General features: G+C 47.5%; 1 protein-coding gene across 2 annotated transcripts in view; it reads left to right on the top strand.

Annotated features, from left to right (window-relative positions):
- The window catches only part of slc23a4 (solute carrier family 23 member 4), a 70,158-nt gene extending 52,948 nt beyond the window's left edge, over positions 1-17,210 (top strand). Inside the window, exons 9-12 of one of the 2 annotated variants that reach the window (XM_086008958.1) lie at positions 1,772-1,936; positions 12,023-12,131; positions 12,526-12,621; positions 14,054-17,210. In XM_086008958.1, the coding sequence (XP_085865084.1) occupies positions 1,772-1,936; positions 12,023-12,131; positions 12,526-12,621; positions 14,054-14,280 (597 nt within the window). In that variant the 3' untranslated portion in view covers positions 14,281-17,210. The remainder of the gene's footprint in view (positions 1-1,771; positions 1,937-12,022; positions 12,132-12,525; positions 12,622-14,053) is intronic. The other variant, XM_086008959.1, reaches the window with a different exon arrangement.
- The last annotated feature ends 3,343 nt before the right edge of the window (positions 17,211-20,553 follow it).

Here is a 20,553-nt window from a genome sequence, read left to right as displayed (position 1 = left end):
ACCCCCCCGCGGCACAGATGCGTGTGGGCCGCGAGCCCGGCACTTCTCCGAGGTGCCGGGCTCATTTTTCTCCACAGATCAACGGCCAGCGGTCGGGTGCAGGCAGCTCCTCCTTAACGGAAGGAGGAGGCCTGCACTTCCCCAGCCTGCCGCACCGCATCGGGTGCCGCAGCGGCGGATTAGCGCCGCAATGCGGCAGTCAGCGCCCATTGCAAGGCGCTGACACCCTCCAGTAGCGCCGGCAGCCGTCTGGGCGCGGCGCTACTGAATTTTTGGCGCGCGCAGGGGGACTTAGCGCCGGCGCTAAATTTCTGGCACTAAAGCCCTGGCGCGGCGCCAACTCAATTTCTAGGCCTGAAACTTTAACTCTCTATAAAGTCCGTTCATGACTTGAATATCTGGAGAGGCATTTCAGTCACCTCTTGAATTCCCTAGTGCCGCCCCCTGCCCTCCTGTCACTTAAAGGCAGTGGAGCAGTCAAAGGGTGGGCTTTGAGTGAGGAAGCTTCTCAGCACCTGTTCAGGATTCAGGAGCAGGGATCTAGCTGTAGGCTGAATCAATACTGATCACACAGTGTTCCACTTTAACTCAGTGTTTTCAAGGACTACAGTACTGTGGCACTCCTCTATTTTTAAAACATAAGCTTCGGACCAGCTACACATTAACTCCTGATTTGCCTGGTCTTCTCTTTGACTATTTTCAACCCCTGCGGTGTCCTGCATTGTGAACCTTAGACTCTTAATCACCCAGCTCAGCAGCTTACTAATGATTGTTTGTCTGCAAATAGCTTGCCTCCGCAAGGTATAATCTGTAGAACTGAGATATTGCTCCATAAAAGTACTGTATTTTATTGTGAGGATGCGCAGGTAAGCTCCCTTTTTGTATTTTTACCCCCTGTCCTGACTTGTGGAACAGAGAACACGGCCGTGTAGCCTGCTCCCAGGCTTCCTGTTTAGGAGGTATCAAACAACTGGCCAGGGCTGGAAAATTCCCCTCTTCTACACTTGGCATTTGATGTAGCTCAAACCAGGAACAGAGTAAAACCAGACTGGAACCTCACTCCATCCCTATTCTGTAGCATTGTCATGGCCTGGTTCTGACTGGGAACTCAGTGTCTAGGGGCTTTGCCAGGAACCCACAATTAAAGTGATTAAAAAAAACTAAACTTGCATTTATATAGCTCTATTGACGTAGAAAAAAAGTCCCAAGGTACTTCACAGAGATGTAAGGGGAAAACAATTGACACCAATCCAAAGCAGGAGATATTAGATCAGCGCTCTAGTGCTAAGGTACTACTTCTACTGTATCTATTTCAATTTTAGGTGCACCTGTCTCTAACCAACATAAGAACATTCTGGAGCTAGAAAATGAGGCCCATTCCATCAGCATCCACTTGTATAATTATATACTAACATGAACTTCTCCCGCCCTTCCACAGGCACACAGGTGGCCTGCAGCTGGCCTCTCCTAATACTATCCTATAATCAGCATTGGCATTCAGTCCAGTTTTTCCAGGGTAAAGAGTGAATTGGGAGACTATGTGGCACAGTGGGTTCCAACCCAGTGGGACAAAGGTCTCCTCTTCTGCCCCTGTATAGCTCCTAAATAAAATGAGTTTGGAGCACTCTCAACCTGGTTCCACATGTGCAACAAGAGCACTGCACAAAACTAACAACTAATTGACAGTGAATTGGCCATCTTACTCAGAAATGAATGGCTGGTGTAGAAAATGGCAATGTTATACTGGTGTAATCTCTCTGTTTGATTTCAGGTGGGGAGCCGTATAGTTATACTCACCTGTGGATTTCTAATGCTCTTCATGGGGATATTTGTAAAAATTGGAGCAGTTTTCAGCACCATCCCACAGCCAGTAATTGGCGGAATGTTGATGGTGACGTTTGGCGTCATTACAGCTGTCGGAATTTCAAATTTGCAGGTATGTTGTTGCTGTGCCAATTTCCTTCAGTTTTTCCAATTCACCAAACAACTCTATATTCTTGATTCCAAAACTGCATCCATCAGATGGGAAAAGTGGATACCTTTTCCTAATTACTTTTCCCACCGTCTCCCTTTTCCATTCTAAATCTCCTGATTGGCATTGATTCTGTGAAGATGGTATGTGAACATTCGTGCTCAAAAACTTGGACACAGTACCACCCAGATGCTTCTTGTGACTCATGTACGAAGAATTCTGCTCCTTCTTTTGGCAACTATCAAAAAATTCTAAGGGGGCTAAATTCAAGAGCCCCCTAAAACGGGCGTGGGGATCGCGATGCACAATTAGCTCGCACCCATTGCTTCTGATGCAGGTAGCACGCAATCTTTGTGCTGCCTGCTAATTTAAATGATTGCAGCATTGAACGGCTGAATGTCTCAGCAAGGGGTACAGGTTCGTGCGAGACTACCACCACTTAAAGCTAGCCTGCGCTACTTAAAGCCAGCCTGCACCTCTTAAAGGAGAGAGGCATTCTGGCTGAAACAGGTGGTGGAGGTGCCTGGGGAAGAGAGTCTGACCTACAGGAACAGTGATTAATGGTGCAGGGGAGAGAGCATGCTCCCAGGTTCTCAGATGCTGCAATGGAGGTCTTGGTGGAGGAGGTGGATAGGAGGAGAGAGGTTCTTTATCCACAGGAGGCCCTCCAGACAAACTCTGCGAAGGCAGTGGGAGCAGGTAGCCATTCCACCAGGAGTCAAGCCCCGAGGACGTGGATGCAGTGTCACAAAAAGTTCAATGACCTCACATGAGTAATCAAGGTCAGTGAATTCATCTTCAAATGCCATATCCTACCAACTGCACCACTAGCCTCACACACTACTCAATGCACCACACCCCCATCACTCACCTACCAACAATCTCTATCAAACAGGACTCATACTTCACATTTATAGCTTCACCTCACCCACACACACTGCTGCAAGCCTCATACCTGTTAAATCCGTGAATCTTAAGGTATGGTGTTCTTCAATAAATAGACGGAGACTGCAGATGAACAATCAACAGGTGTTTACTGGATGAGGGTATTCTAAAAACTAACAGTACAGATCCCTACTCAGGGTTTATATACAGGTGTGGTCACTGCCGGTACTACAGTATACAGGAGCTGTAAAAGTAGTTCTCCTCTTAAAGGTACATACACTACAATACCCACATCTCACAGCTTGTATACACTGCCAGCTATTCAACCATGACAGGCACATCACCCAAACACATTGCACCACACTCACTGGTGCAATAACCAGACGCAGCAGGAGCTAACCAGCGGGGGAGAGGCGCACAGCGTCACCTCACCCCCATGGAGGAGACGGTGGTCGCCATCATTGGAGCGGTCATCGCTGAGCCTGTGGGCAGCAGTGGGGTTGAATCCATCAAAGCTGACGGTATCCTCATACCTAATCCTCCTTCTCACATCCCAATTCCCCCTCATCCCACAATGTCTTTTGATTTACAAGCTGCAGATGGTGTAAGCATGCACCTCTTGCTTTCCCCCCCTCCCCTCACCATAACCCTACCCTTGTGCCTTTCCCCTTTCAGTTACCCAAGAACTACAATCTGGCCAGGCAGTGATGGAACAGCAAGAGGAAGAAGGCAGTGATAATGAAGACACAGCACCGTCATTCGATTTCACGCTCGCAGCTACCAGTTAAGATACTGACACTCTGCGTACTTTAGAGGATAGCTTAGACATGGGATCTGCATATGGTGAGACACTGGGCACAGGTGGGGTGCAGCCAGGGCAGGGGGCAAGGGTAGTGCAGGTGCCAAGTCCCCGGAGGGCAAGGCCGTACACGAGTTCTGCTGCAGAGGACTCCGATGAGGACTTTGATGGGGCAGGCTACAGAAGAAGGCTGATGGATATGCACAATGAAATGCTTGGTGTATTGGCAGGCCTGCCTGAAAGCCTATGTGCAATATCTAGGAGCATGGAGGAGTCCAGCGCCAACTTGGCACAGGACTTTGCACAGAATTTGGAGCCCATTCTTCCCAGCATGGAAGAGATGGCCAACTCCATTAACACATTTGAGGACCCAACTAGGATGCAGCGTCTGATGGTTGATGTCTCAGCTTCTATTACAGCACAAGCAGAGGCCACCCAAAGTCTGGGTGCTGCAGCGGAAACTCAAGACTTCTGCCATCGTGGCTGCGCTTACTAGTGTTCATGGGGGCTTGCAGGGTATCACAGCAGTCCAGCAATCTGTCCTTCAACAGATTACTAGGATTGCTGAGGCGCCGCCGCAGGGGAGTGCCAATCGCTCCATGGAGCACAAACCTGCTGTCCTCTCTCAGGATGACAGCATTCGTGATCCCACCACTACCACTCCGCCAGTGCCCTTGCTGTTGTCTGTCAGCCACCAGCCCAGACTGCTGCTGCCCATGCTGAGGTGGTGCAGTCTGAAGCCGGGCCTTCTAGGCCCAGAGCTGCTCAAGGTCCTTCTTCAAGCCCATCTGCAGTCTCCTCCACTGAAAGTCAGCAGCCTTCCACCAGCCATGCTGCAGCCACTGGGGTAGCACTGCGTAGGAGCACGAGGACAGGCAAAGGCACACGGAAGACAGGCACCAGGGGAATGCACAAGGGTGATTCGTTTATGTTTGTATGCAATATGGCACAATTTAATTTATAAATTTGGTTTTTAATGTTTATTTTGTGTTGGCTTTTATTTTTGCATTGTGGCCAAGCGGACGATGTGATGATCAGTGACAGAGGGAAGGTAAAGTGTGGAACTGTTGCTGAATGTGGAATTGGGTTTGCGTTTACTGGTATTGCAACCAGATGAGTCGATCACGGATAGCCCAGCCAGAAAGAGGCTGACTGGGTTGCCTCCTCCCTTCCTCTTCCTCTTCCTCCTCCTCCTGCTCCTCAGCTGGTCGCTGTATAGCTGCTGGCAAGGGCTGTGCCCTCATGATGACGAGGTTGTGCAGCGTGCAGCAGACCACCATGAATCCCGACACGCATTCTGGTGAATACGGCAAGGCTCCTCCAGAGCGGTCCAGGCAGCAGAAGCATTGCTTCAGCATGCCAATGGTCTGCTTGATGATATTTTGTGTGGCAGTATGGCGTTCATTGTATGGATGCTGCCCACGTGGTGCATGGGTTGCGTACTGGAGTCATGAGCCATGTTGTTAATGGATGGCTCTTGGCGCCCAGTAGCCACCCTGTGGTTTGTCGTGGTGGCTCAAATGTAAATGGGACAGCAAACTGCCGCAGAATAAAGGCATCATAACTGCTGCCAGGATACCAGGCATTGACCTGCAGGATTCGCTGAGTATGGTCGCACACACTAGGTGGACATTGAGGGAGTGCAATCCCTTTTGGTTGTCGTACATCTCAGAGTATACATGCAGCGCCCGCAAAGCAGTGTGCATGCAGTCAATGGTACCCTGCACCATGGGGAAGCCTGCAATCCTCGCAAAGCCGTGTGCTCGCTCCACCTGCTCATCTCTGGTCACAGAGAAGGAAATGTGTTCAACTCTCTTGGAATACAGAGCCTCAGTTACCTCCCTTATGCAACAGTTCACAGCAAAACGGGAGATGTTGCAAATATCTCCAGCTCCAGCCTGGAAGGAGCCCGACGCATAAAAGTTCATGGCCACAGTCACCTTCACAGCCACTGTCAATGCCGGTCCTCACCCTGCTCTGAGGTTGGAGTTGTGGCTGCAGCAGGTGGCAGATTTCAGTGAGGATGTCCTTGGTGAAACGCAGATGTCTGACACACTGTTCCTTGCTGAGGTTCAGGTAGTAGTATTGCTCCCTGAACACTCTGGGCGGATATGGCCTCCTGCTGAGAACCCTTCTCCCACTCCTCCCTCTTCTACCAGCTTGTCCTGCTCTGTGTCGCCTCTGCTCATTCTCCCTGTCATGCTGCAGGCCAAGGAGGATACAAACTTGTGCACCCATGTCTGGGAGCAAGTGGTCTGTGCAGAATCCTTGAAGTGAGGACAAAGTCCTTCAGCACCTGCCACACTAATCCCTGTGGAATTTAGCAACTTGAAATAACTATACAAACCACCAAAAGCTTCTACAAACTCAGCAACAGCCAGTAGAAATCATTCAGCAACTAACCTGCAAGTAGTTGATGATCCCTATAAATTCCGCTGGTGGGAGCGTTGAGCTCCAAAATGGAAGTGCTGGCCTCAAATTAGTGTTGCATACTGATTGACGTCAGGATCTGCCTACTCTGTATACTTCCTGTGCCTATGCTAATGCCCTACCCAAGATGGCGTCCAGCATGGCCCACAGCAGAAAGGTGCATGCACGCCGCGGACGCTATTTTGGAACCAAAATGGCACCTGTAGCCCCCAGACAACAGGCGCTATGGAGCCGAATTTTGCGGCCTAAGGCCTAGAAAACAGGGCACCAAACTCGCCTGGGCGCCGGAATCACCGCTCCGGACGGAGCCGCTTGCGCCATCCCGATATTCAGTTTCAGCGCCCCAAACGGAAGCGGGGCGCTGCTTGAGGCGCCCTGCGTCTCGCTTGGGGCGCTGAAACTGAATATCGCAGCCCTTCTTAAAGGGGAGGGGCCTGCACCAGCGCGATCTCTGATCGCGAGTGCCGGCAAAAGAGCCCGGCACCGAGGAGAAGTGCCGGGCTCTTGGGACACAGCCAGCACTGCCCGGGGGGGGGGGGGATCAGGAGGCCGGGGAGGGCGGCGTGAGGAGGTGCTGGCAGGCGGGCAGCGAAAAAAATGGCCGCCCCACACCTCCCCTTTAATTAGCGCCACTACTGCCACAGGTAGGCCCCCCTGAACCGCGCTACAGGGGGAGCGCGACCCAATATCACGTTCGGGGCAGTAGCGGGGCGCTGCGCACACCAATGACGCCATCGGTGGCGGCGCAGCGCTACAGGCTAACGCCGCCATTAGCGCCCTGCTAAATTTCGCGGGGGTCGTGGCCAGTGGCACTAAAGCCACTAACTGCCCTCTTTGGGCACTAACTGGTGGCGCAGCCCACCGAATTTCTAGGCCTAAGTGTTTGAAATGAAGATGAAGATATGAGTGTAGCAGAAGGCTTGGGGGAATGATCTGAAGTACAGAATCCAGTGTATTACAAGCCTGACAGAATTAACTGAGGTACAAATTCCAGTGTTGTATGAGATTAGAAGTTCAACAGTTAACATCGCTGGTTTATGTGGCGGATGAGACGCCCAACCAGCCACCTGCCGGCAGCCTTCTCTTGGTGCCGGCAGGTGGCCTCCCGGCCACCCAGTCCTCATCTTCCCCACAATGCCCAGCTGCTGATTTCCACCAGAAACGACCGAGTAACTAACCGGCAACATTCAAATCTGCCATGCCTGCGATGGAGACTGCCCGTCTGCTTCCACCGGCTTCCTGCCACCAGTTCAAATTGGCCCTATAGTGTAGCCTACCTTGGGCCTGCATTGGGAACTCATGGGAGCAGAGCTCATTATAAGGGGCGATGCGTAAATTTAAAGGAATGTGTCCACTTAAAGGGAAATGAGGGTGGCCTGCTCGCTAATCCAGGACACACTTCACAAAGGGCAGAAATGTGGCATGCCTGGAAGGAGGTGAAGAAAGACTGTGCCACCCCTATGGTGCATGTTAGCTGCAGATGTCCTTCCAACAGGTGACACTACTCTGCACCAGGCTGTCTGCTGAATTCTGTGGGGCCAGTTCAGCCTGGTCATTGCCGGGTGGATGCTTCTCTGCCTGTAAATGTGGTTGGGAGAATACCAGCAGGTGAGAGCAGTCTGCCTCTGATACAGCCTGACCAGCATGGCATAAAGGTAAGTTAGGTGGTCAGCAGTTTAGTAGAAATGGGTTCAGGGTAGCAGGATGTTTAGTGTCGCAGTAGTGGGGGAGGGCGTAGAGATAGGATAAAAATAGAGGTTTCTTTTATTCATTCACGGGATGTGGGTGTCGCTGGCAAGGCCAGCATTTATTGCCCTTCCCTAATTGCCCTTGAGAAGGTGGTGGTGAGCCGCCTTCTTGAACTGCTGCAGTCCGTGAGCTAAAGGTATTCCCACAGTGCTGTTAGGGTGGGAGTTGTAGGATATAGGTTTGGGAGGTGCTGCCGAAGAAGCCTTGGCGAGTTGCTGCAGTGCATCTTGTAGATGGTACACACTGCAGCCACGGTACGCCGGTGGTGGAGGGAGTGAATGTTTAAGGTGGTGGATGGGGTGCCAAACAAATGGGCTGCTTTGTCCTGGATGGTGTTGAGCTCCTTGAGTGTTGTTGGAGCTGCACTCATCCAGGCAAGTGGAGAGTATTCCATCACACTCCTGACTTGTGCCTTGTAGATGGTGGAAAGGCTTTGGGGAGTCAGGAGGTGAGACACTCGTCTCACAATACCCAGCCTCTGACCTGCTCTTGTAGCCACAGTATTTATCTGGCTGGTCCAGTTAGGTTTCTGGTCAATGTTGACCTCCAGGATATTGATGATGGGGGACTTGACAATGGTAATACCATTTAATGTCAAGGGGCAGAGGCTAGACTCTCTCTTGTTTGAGATAGTCATTGCCTGGCCCCTGTGTGGCATCAATGTACTTGCCACTTATCAGCCCAAGCCTGAATGTTGTCCAGGTCTTGCTGCATGTGGGCATGCACTGCTTCATTATCTGAGCAGTTGCGAATGGAACTGAACACTGTGCAATCATCAGCAAACATCCCCACTTCTGACCTTATGATGGAGGGCAGGTCATTCATGAAGCAGCTGAAGATGGTTGGAGTAGTGAGCGGTTTTGGCCCAATAGTGCTTGATGTCGTCCAGCCAAATCTGGTGATGGTTGTCTGAAAATTGGCTGCCGAGTATCCTACATTACAACAGTGACTACACTTCAAAAAAGTATTTAGCTGTCTATAAAGCGTTATGGGACGCCCTGAGGCCATGAAATGCAAGTTCTTTATTTCTTGCCTTCAGTTTCTAGCCACACCTGCCACGCGTCTTTGAGCTGGATCATTGTTTCCTTTTAAGTACCAGATGGATCTCTCCTTATATTTCTGCCTCCATGTTTCAGGCACTGTATCATGAACCCTGAGAATAGCATGCGTTACAATGTCACAGTCCAGACTATCGGCAGGGTTGATCCAATAAAAACTCCATGAGTGCCTTTCCACTTTGTGACGTCACAGGTCTACTGCCCATTGATTTCTGTTCCACTTGTGGTGACTGACTAATAATTCAAATGCCCAGATAAAACTATTAATATCCTCCTCCTCTTTAAAATTTGGAATAAGCTTTGATTTTAAAAAACAGTGGGTACCAAGTACAGACTAGTAAAAGACAAATTTATGACTGATATCAAGTTTTTCTTCACACAAAGTGTGATCGACATATGGAATCGATTCTCGGATAGTGTAGTGGAAATGAAAACCCTGGAATTATTTAAGAACCAATTAGATGCTGCAGTGGGGGGACTTTAGGGTTATTCTGGATGGATGAATTGGTCTTTTTCATCTGTAATTATTCGATGACCTTTCAATTGAAGCTGCTGCTGTACATGAGATTGATCCTCTTACTAACAGCTTGACTCAAAAGGAGAGTCATTCCAGAGGATTGATTTACCAACTGGTAATATCAGTTTACAAAGCCCTTTAATCATTTTATTAGTCTAATGTTCTACATGAGGACTGATCATTGGGCATTTGACCATAGGCACTGCTGAGTGAGTCACTACAATATGACGATGTGTGCAGAAGTGAGCAGTGCAAGTGTGTAACTCAGTGATAAATCTAATCTAGCTTAGGCGGACTGTATGTATCAGTGTGTAGCTGGAATTGATAATAGCTAGAATATGTATTTCACTTATCAAAGTGTTTAAATTCACTCACACTCAATTTAAGAAACACATATTGTATTTTAGAAGAGCACATTTAGATCCATTGGCCTAGAAATTCAGTTGCGCTTGAATGGTGAGGTCTGAGGCGCACCCAATATTGGCCCTTGGACCTCAGTTCCATTGAGTGGATGAGCTGCAGACAGTAACAGGCAGCTTGTCGGCTAAGCTGGATTGAAGATCAAGCTGCTATGATGCCAGCAGCGGCTGTCAGGTAAGTGGTGAAGAGGGGTGACCCGGAAAGGGAGGCAACCAAGTCAGGAAGGAAAGTCGGAGGAGCGGTAGCAATTGGGGGAGGGGAGGAGGTAGCGATGACGATCAGGGGGGGGGTGGGGGATGCAGGGAGTAGCCCGTGTTCTTTGTAGTGGACTAAAGTAGTGGACAGGGGAATGTCTATGGATGTTATTTATATGGACTTCCAGAAGGCATTAGATAAAGCCTCACATAAGAGACTGTTATCTAAGGTAGAATCCCACAGAGTTGAGGGCAAATTATTGACCTGGTTAGGAAATTGGCAGGAGACAGAGAGCAGGGATAATGGGTAGGTACTCAAATTGGCAGGATGTGACTAGTGGTGCCCCACAGGGATCTATGTTGGGGCCTCAACTATATTTATTAACGACTTAGATGATGGCATAGAAATTCATATATCCAAATTTGCCGATGACACAAAGATAGGCGGCATTGTAGGCAGTGTAGATGGAAGCATAAAATTACAAAGGGATATTAATAGATAAAGTGAATGGGCAAAACTGTGACAAATGGATTTCAATCTAAGCAAATGTGAGGTCATCGACTTTGGACCTAAAAAGCATAGAACAGGGTACTTTCTAAATGGTGAAAGGCTAAAAACTGTGAAGGTCCAAAGAGACTTGGGGGTTCAGGTACATAGATCATTAAAATGTCATGAACAGGTACAGAAAATAATCAAAAAGGCTAATGGAATACTGGCCTTTATATCTAGAGGACTAGAGTACAAGGGAGCAGAAGTTATGCTGCAGCTATACAAAACCCTGGTTGGACCCCACCTGGAGTACTGAGAGCAGTTCTGGGCACCACACCGTAGAAGGATATATTGGCCTTGGAAGGAGTCCAGCGTAGGTTTACCAGAATGATACCTGGACTTCAAGGGTTAAGTTACGAGGAGAGATTACACAAATTAGGGTTATATTCTCTAGAATTTAGAAGGTTTGGGGTGATCTGATCGAAGTTTTCAAGATATTAAGGGGAACAGATAGAGTCATAGAGAGAAACTATTTCCGCTGGCTGGGGATTCTAGGACTAGGGGCATAGTCCAAAAATTAGAGCCAGATCATTCAGGAGTGAAATTAGGAAGCACTTCTACAGCCAAAGGTGGTAGAAGTTTGGAACTCTCTTCCACAAACGGCAATTGATGCTAGATCAATTGTTAATTTTAAATTGGAGATTGATAGCTTTTTGTTAACCAAAGGTATTAAGGGATATGGGCCAAAGGCAGGTAAATGGAGTTAGATTGTAGATCAGCCACGATCTCACTGAATGGTGAAACAGGCTCGAGGGGCTGAATGGCCTACTCCTGTTCCTGTGTTCCTATGTTCCTTTGAGTGTGGGATTGGGAGGAGCACTCCTGCTCCACATTCAAGTAAGTATATTTTAAAAACGTATCTTGGTGGTTGAGGCCTAACAGGCAGTGCCTTTAAGGACCTCCTGTTAGGCTGCATGCAGAATTGTTTTTCCTGCCAGCTGCCTCAGGGAAAAGCAGTCTTGCAGTGGGGGTCTCAAACAGATGTTAGTCCCTTATTTGCATAACCAAAATGCCTAACACTTGTTTCAGGCATGGGCACTGCATGCCGATATACTGGCCGTTACCAATGTGACGGGCCGTGCACTTCTGCCGCATAATTGTGCGATTCCTGCCCGCAATATTGGAGACTTAGGAGGCTGTTTAGCACTTGAAAAATGGGCGGTGCGTGGCTGAATTTCTAGGCCATAGATTGCAGAGCTGTATGCTAAGTAGTGCTTTGTTACATTGATGTCTTGATATTTCTGCTCCATTACATAAGTGGGAAGGGAAGACAAGAGTTTTCTCTTCATTTGAAGTTTTTCCTATAATTGTTTACCACATTTGTGGAGATTAAAAGTCAGGGCAAATTCAGAACTGCATATTCTGAATGTGAGAGCGCAGATGTGAAGAACCAAGCAACCTTTTCTCATTCTGCTCTTCCTGATTTGTTTTTATTTATTCCCTTTCAGTTTATTGATATGAATTCTTCAAGAAATATCTTTATTTTTGGATTTTCCATGTTTTCTGGAATGGTTATACCCAACTGGATGAATAAGCACCCGTCTGCTATCCAAACAGGTAAGGAATGCTCCTCTTACTGCAAATATACACCTGCTCAAGTCTGCACCTCGATCTATGAATAATTATACAAACAGAAGAAATTTGAGTGTTCTTCGCACTTTGCTATACAGGTGGAATTATTACCAATTCTTAACCATTTAGACTTTAGAAGCACTTGGCCTCACTCCTCTGATGGCTCGACCATGCTCTAATCTTGTGGTCAAGTGCAAGCAGGGCCCTATCTCCTGCCTCTATCTTCTCCAACCCTTTCCTGTCAATACCAAAGCAACGTGGAATTTTAACATTATGGTTGTATACAGTCTAGAATCTAGAGAAATTCTACTTGCTCTCAGTCAAGGTTCAATGAAAATTGTAACATTGACAGGAATCTAAACAAATTTCTGCTTCCCAGGAGTACCTCCACTAGATCAAATCATCCATGTCCTTTTAACCACCAATATGTTTGTTGGGGGATTTTTGGGATTTCTTCTGGATAACACTATACCAGGTAAGCTTCCTTCCCCTCCTGCCATTTTGTAAGCAATGAATTATCTTGTAACATTGTTAGAAACATAATGCTGAAATCGGGGTGGGGGAAATTGGACATGGCGGTTTTCCTCTGTCCGTTCAGAGGCACCATTCCAATTTCAATTTTATTTCAATTTTATTTGTCACATAACCAAATACAACAAGTGAAATCCAGTCAGTGAAATGCTTTTTTCTTAACGAGCCGAGCGCACCAAGCAGCAAGGACACTTAGCTGCCTGGTATGTACGGAGCCCGCAAGGACGGCAGCCATCTTCATCGGCGCCATCACAATAGGGTCCACTCTCGCCTTGATCCGCCTTTCCCGCACTCCTGCCCGACAATCTTCAGCCGCCATGGTACCGACGTCCCGGGGCCTGCTTCTCCCTGGCTCTCCTTCCACCCGGTCTGACCTCCGAGCCTCCCGCGGTGTCCGACCTTCCAGGGCCTGCTTTTCCCACCCTCAGTCCGCTGGCCACCTCCCCTCCTACCGGTTCAACCTCCGAGCCTCCCGCCGAGGAGCTGCTGGCCGCCGTGCTACAGCGGGTCGTCGTGGTCTCCATCGCTGCTTCTGCTGCCTCCCCGGCAACTCGCCGAACTCATCAGTGCCGATGCACAGCGTTTGTAGCGGGAGTGGGCCGACCGATTCAGGGAGAGCGCTTACCCTGCGACCGCCATGGGTGGCGGCGCGTAACCCGGGCCTGTCACCGAGAAAAAGCCTCACCGCTGCCATCCGCCTGAGCCTTCATTCCCCAGTCTCCCTTTCTCCTCCCAACTCCCATTCCATTCCCCCATCTCTCACCCCCACTCATCCTCCGACTCCATTCTCAATTTCCAACTCTCCCCTTCCCCAACCCCATTGCTCAGTCTCCATTTCTCCCCTTCCTTTCTCTCTCCCCGACCCACAGTCTCACTCTCCATTCCTCTCCCCCCCCCCCCCGGACTACCCAGTCTCACTCTCTCACCCCCACCCCCCATTTGACGACAGACCGTTCCCGGCACCAGTCTGTCCAGGCGCACTGTGGCTACAGGGGTGGGTGGTGAGGTGACGTCACGGGGCGGGCCGGCGGGTTGCTGCTGCGGTGTAAAATTTAAAGCACAAAGATCTCCCAGGCTGCTCTCAGCAATGCCCGGGAGATACATGCTCCATTCCAGGACACTCCTGTGCAATCCGAGAGGATTGGCAAGCCCAGTTACCATTCGAAAGAAGAAAAAGTCCGCGCATTTATGTTGTGCCTTATTACTTCTCTGAGGGTGTCCCAAAATGCGTTGCATTCAATGATTTACGTCGTGCAATGCAGTCACTGCGAAGTGAGTAAACACGGCAGTGGATGGGAGACATTTCCAACAGATGATAAAACAACTCGCACACATGCAGAGACCGTGTGTCAGGAGTGATTACTGATATTTTTCAGGTACAGAGAAAGAACGAGGGATACGCACATGGAAGGAAGCTATCATTGAGGATGACGACAAAGGAACAAATAACACTAACTGCTACGATTTACCTTTCGGTATTGGCACAAAGTGCTGCACTTGCGTCTGGAGGAGATACATCCCCTTCTGCCCAAAGCTAAAGACCTCTGATGAGGAGAGAGTGGAAGTGAACACTGAGGAAATTCATAAGGAGACTCGATTTTAACACACAGTAAACAAAACTCTTTGAAGAGACCATTTTCACATCAGACTTTACCAAGAAATGGTTGTATATTCTATTCACGTTTCACTGAGGCTGATTTTTAATCTGTGTTGTAACATCAAAGAAAAGAATGATAGCTCTGGAGAAGATTGTAAAACAATGTTGGAGCTGGGGGTTAAGAGGATCCTACAAGATTACAAGTGGTTATGATAGAGCATTGCTGCCACATTACATCATCTCATCAGAACCACAACCACTCCCACTCAGACAGCATCCACGGCCACTTGCATTGTTCCACGGAAGCTCAGCGTAAGCTCGAGGAACAGCACCTCATCTTTCGATTAGGTACTTTACAGCCTTCTGGACTCAACAGAGTTCAACAATTTCAGATCATAACCTCGGCCCCTATCCTATATATATTTTTATTATCCACAGCTTTTTTTTGTGTCTTTTCTTTCCCACATGGCATCTTTCATTCTGCCAGCACAATTTACACTTCATCTAGAGCCATCCTTTGTTTCTTAACCTGTCCCATTACCATCTCCTTTTGCCTTGAATATCTCTTAATGTCTCTTAACCTCTCCTGTCTTCTATCCTATCACAGACCTTCCCTTTTGTTCTTTCATTCCCTCTCCCCCCATTTCCCAGCCCCTACATTTGCTTAAAAATCTGTTCCATTTCCTGCTTTTTTCCAGTTCAGGTCATCGACCTGAAACGTTAACTCTGTTTCTCTCTTCACAGATGCTGCCTGACCTGCTGAGTATCGCCAGCATTTTCTGTTTTTATTTCAGATTTCCAGCATCTGCAGTATTTTCTTTTTGCCCCAATTGCATTAGTCTTGTAACATACATCACACTTTGTTTCAAGACAGCCAAGTCTTTTTATGTTTCCAATTTGCTACTCTTATTCTATCAAGAAATATCAATAGTGAAAAATGGAACATTTCCAACAATTTGACCCCCATCCCCAGTGTCAGTGTAAAACACTTCCACATCAGATAAAGTACAGATGAGTTAAGCACTGAATTTAGTAATAATTCAATGCTTTTTAGACAGTTTTACAGTGTAGACTTGCACCTGTAAGAACTGGATTCAGACTACCCCAAAAACCATTTCATTCAGGCGAGTTACAGTGGCAAAGAAAAGAGATGTTCATTCCACTTATCCTGAGCTGGGTTGAAACTCAAATCCTAGAGATGAAGCTTGCATCTCTCATGCTATACAGACTTAATGTGAGAAAACCCCATACAAATGGTAAAGTGAAATGAGGGCAGCAAATGACACTCGATATTTTGATTTAGCTACTGTTCAGAGTAAGCTTCTCAGTATAAAATGAATGATGGTTTGTTGTTCTCTCATTTCTGCTTTGAGTGCTGTATGGAAATCTTTCTAGCTCATTTTGATTCTCTCTCAAGACTTCCTCTGATCCCTGCCAAGTTCTGGTTTTGCGATCTGACTCCGTTATTGATGGTCTTCAATTTACACACACTGACATTTTGCTCCTTACCAATTATCTCCCACCCTCTTCCCTGAAGTCATATAATGCTGGTGAACTGTTCCAAGGGCAGAATGTACACCCATTCCAGTAAAGGGGTAGTTAAAGCTGCTGCCTTTCACTCCCCATCCTGAGATCTGGACTGGTCCCAAGACCCGGCTCAGTGCGCCCAGCAACAGCTCATGGCTGGAGGCTGGCCACTATCTGTGGCCACAGGCAGCAACTTGGGTTGGGCGGGCTTGATGCTGGGAACTTGTCACCGCCATCCTGCTTAGTCTTTGTAGTTATATTAAGTCAGCTCATTCAAATTTCTAGGAACCCATATGGTAGCCGCTCCCTGAGATACAGGAAATTTATATAAGCTGATTTAACTGGCTGCAAAGAACAAGAAGCTTGCTGGCTGATGAGTAGCAGCAATGAGCCCACTTTGACCGAGGTAACAGCAATAGTGGTGGATTCAGTGCCAGAATTTGCCAGTCATTTGCCTCTTTGCCTTTTGTTGATTCAAAATTCCTGTACTACAGAGACCATGCATTCGGACAGCCAGTGCATCAAATTTTTCACCTCCAGCTCCTTCCAGGCTGCTACAGAGGACATCACCCGCATCGCCCAGTCTGCAGTGTATACTTGCATCAATCAGGTCACCAAGGCCCTCTTTGCCAGAACAAACCAGTACCTTACCTGCTCAATTTCCAGCAACAGCCAGAATGAGAGGTCTGGGATTTGCAGCAGTGGCCAGCATCCCTCCTGTCCAGAGGATAATAGACCAGAAGATGAGCCAGGAGCTTATGTGAACAGGAAGGGCTTCCACTTCATCAGTGTTCAACTGGTGCGTGATAAACCGCAGAAGCATAAGGCAAGTGTGTGCCAGCTGGCACGACACCTTCATCCTGCGACACTCAACCACCACCCCCCCCCCCCCCCCACTTTCCACCTACCCAGGAATGCCAAGAGGATGGCTACTGGGATATAAGAGATACCCCTGACACCCCTCTGCAACCCCACCATGCCTAAACAGCTCAGGTACAATCAGAGCCATGGAAACATACTATTGGTATTTCCAAGCAGATTCAGGTGCCTTGATCACTCTGGGTGCTTCCTACAATATGGTCCACACAAAGTGGGCTGCATCATTATAGTTTGCTACATTCTGCACAACCTACCAATGCAAAAAGGATTGGAGTTGGAGGAAGTACAGCAGCAAGAGATATCAGACGAGGAAGAATTGAATAAAGGTGAGGGAGAATCACAAGAAAGTGGGGCAGCTGGAGGCCAGGGAGCAGTTGATAGGAACATAGGAATATACACGATGGAGCAGCATTTTTAATAACTTGTTAAATGCATTTGCCTGAAAATCAACAAAAAGCTCCTCTGCATTAATAGCCCTCGTTACTCCCTTCGCCGCTCCTGATTCCACAATAAAGAACATTGAAACCATTCATCCAGCCTGTATCAATGACATTCTGATAATGCAAACAAGCTGCAATGAAATGAAACTACAGAGCAATGAGACAAAGGTTAATTTCAAACATAGTATTGTGAAGTTTTTTGTCAACCAAGTTCTTCATTAAGTTTGGGGTAGTTTTGAACTAGTCCTTGTTGGTTGATTCTCCAGCACCATGTTTGTACTAAATCAGGGATGTCCATTCTCGAGGACACCCGGGCTGGTGTAGAAAGTGGGTCTGTGGGAGTGCAGCTGCTCTGAATGCAACACCTAGTGCAGCACTGAGCTGGAAAGACCAAAATCCTGGGTCTGGTGACACCTGCCAGCTGCTCACTCATCAGGCAGCAGTTGGGGTGTTGTATTCCATTTCATTTGAGCCTGGGGCTATGGATGTGACAGGGGGTGGAGGAGGGAGAGGGGGGTAGAAATCAGCTCGGGTTCCAGCTCTGACTTCATGCTGACATATACTGGAATGTTACAAGGACTGACTTGCTGTTCAGGCTCATCTGTCATGAAAGGATGAAGTACTGCCAGCACCAGTGAATCACTTCCACTGCAGGAATCAGTGCTTTCAGAGGGGAGGGAAGGAGTGTGGAAGTAACCATGGTGCTTTGATCTATCATACCAGTTTTATCCTTGTGCTGCGAGTTTCTGATGCCAAGACTGCACATGAAGGATGTCAGTGTTTAACAACATAGGAACAGAAGGCGGCCATTCAGCCCCTTCCGCCATTCAATTAGATAATGGCTGATCGGTATCTTAACTCCATCCACCCACCTTGGCTCCATATCCTTTAATACCCTCGGCTAGCAAAAATCTATAAATCTCAGATTTTAAATTATTAATTGAGCTAGCATCTACTGCTTTTGTGGAAGAGCTCCACACTTCTATCACCCTTTGATTTTAAGGTTATCGCCCCTTGTCTTAGACTCCCCCACCAACTGAAAAAGTTTCTTTCCATTCCTTTAAAAATCCTAAAAACCTCAATCAAATCACCCCTTATACCTTCTAGGGACTATGAGCCTAGTTTATGTAATCTCTCCTCATAATCCAACCCTTGGAGCCCTGGTAGCATTCTGGAGCAATGATTCATTGTCTTTGGTAAATTTAAAACAGGGAAATATTGACATTATACTTCTAAATCTTACAATGTGATCCTGCTTTGACTTCTGGGCAATAACCCCTCACAAACTCTCAGCATGATCCCAGAGAATGATGGCTGAAATCTGTGACAGCCTACGTGTTGGAGGGAGGCATTTTAATTGTAGCTGCAATGTGCACTTTCTCGAAGTGAAGGATACATTCAGGATGGACTTGTTCGTGTGCCTTAGGACCATGGGAATGTACATGACCCTGAGGGGAAGAGGGGCGATGGGGTAGATAAAGTTCTGAGTCCCCATGACTTCTCCCAATGTACCTTCAGATCAACTTCCTGCAATACCCGTGTGTAACTCCTCTATTCCCCACACCTGTCACCTGGAGTCAGGTTGTTCTCGAAGGCACAGGTTTCCCTGGGAATTCAGTTAGGACATGCAATGTTAGCTTCTTTGAAAAATTGATTCTCCCTGGCATCACTTCAGTATAGGTAAAACTCTGAATTATGTGTATCAAACTGCTGCACCATCGTTGCCCACTTGAGGGTCACTGGGCGCATAGTAGCAGCAGATAGCAATGTCCTAATAGTGATAGAATCATGAAGTTAGAAACTTCATTGCATTGAAATTAGAATCAACACAAACACAATACAAATCTGAGTAATTATGTAAATGTAGTTGAAATAAATACAGATGAGGGAATGTATTTGACATATCTGGGTTATCCTATTCTGTTCTAACCTCTTTGTATTAGTTTCTGCGTCATTTTTACTAGTATCAACTTCTTTCCCATTGTCCTGCAGCTGTATTATAACTTAACGGTACTCAGGATTAAGCTTGCCTATTCCCCTTTCTATCTTGCAATCTCACTGCACCACAAGGAAGGATACAAGTGTAGAGTCAGTGTTTTGCAAGTGTAGACTCACTGTTAAGTGGCTAGGCTTCACTAACTGATCACAGTGGCAGACTCCTCAGAGAGGGAGTGCAGTCCAGCTGCAAATTCTTTTGTTGTCAGTTCTAATGTCCCCCCCCACTTCTACCTCACCATCCATATCCTCCTACCCCTTTCCAATCCCACCTCCTGCTGTGTCCACCTGGAAAAAAAACCCTCACCCCAAGTTACTTACACCTGCACTTTCAAACACCCAACTGTCTAGCCTTTGGTTCTCCATTCACCACGATACTTCTGCAGCAGTGGATCTACTCAATCACTCCCTCACCTCCACGTTTGATGCCCTTGTCCCCTGTAAAACTTTTACTCTCTCTCCCACCCTGGTTATTCCCCCTGGTATAGCCTCCATCTTTGCTCCCGCAAGTTGAAGAGGCGTAGACTTGAGCATATCTAGCACATAACTGGTTTAGCCATCTATCACCAGATATAGCTGGACTACGTCAAGCACTATCAACCTCTCTCTTCTGCCAAAACAGCTCACTATTCCATGTTCACCCTGGAGAGCAAAGATAACTCCCATCATCTTTTCTCCACTATTGTCTCCTTAAATAACTCTCTCCTGCCTTTCATTGGCTGTAAAGTGCTTTGAGACATCCAGAGGTCAGGAAAGGCACTTATATAAATGCAAGTCTTTCTTTCTATCCTCTCCAACATAAAGACCGTCTACTTCAACTCCATAAAATTGCCCTGCCTCATCCCATTTGCTGCTGAAACACTCATCCATCCTTTTGTCACCTCCAAACTCAACAGCTCTCCTGGCTGGCCTAACCTTTACACGCCATAAACTTCAGATCATCTAAAACTCTGCTGCCCATGTTCTATCCCACACAAACTCTTGCTCACCCATCACTCCTGTGCTCACTGACCTACATTTGCTCCAAGTCCTCCAACACCTCAGAATTAAAATTCCCATCTTTGTGTTTAAAATCCCTTCATGGCCTCACTCCTCCTTATCTCCAAGCTTCTCCAGCCCTACAATCCTCAGAGAACTCTGCATTCCTTCAAATCTAGCATCTTATGCACCCTTCTCTCCCCCTACTGGCAGCTGTGGCCTATGCTCTGGAATTCCCACCCTAAACCTCTGTCTCTCCACTTCCCTCGCCTCCTCAAAATTCACCTCTTTAACCAAGCCTTTGGTCACGGCTCCTAATATCTCCTCCTTTGGCTCGACATCCATTTTTGGCTGATTACAGTTCTATGAAGCTCCTTGGGACATTTATCTATGTCAAAGGCGCTATATAAATGGAAGTTGTTGTTGAATTAAGCAGGATCGTAAGGTCAGGAGAGGCAGT

Source organism: Somniosus microcephalus, chromosome 16 (assembly GCF_052327205.1).
Source record: "Somniosus microcephalus isolate GS21.2 chromosome 16, FLI_Smic_1.0, whole genome shotgun sequence".
In the NCBI taxonomy this organism is placed as follows: Eukaryota; Metazoa; Chordata; class Chondrichthyes; order Squaliformes; family Somniosidae; genus Somniosus; species Somniosus microcephalus.
This window is presented reverse-complemented; position numbering and strand designations above follow the sequence as displayed.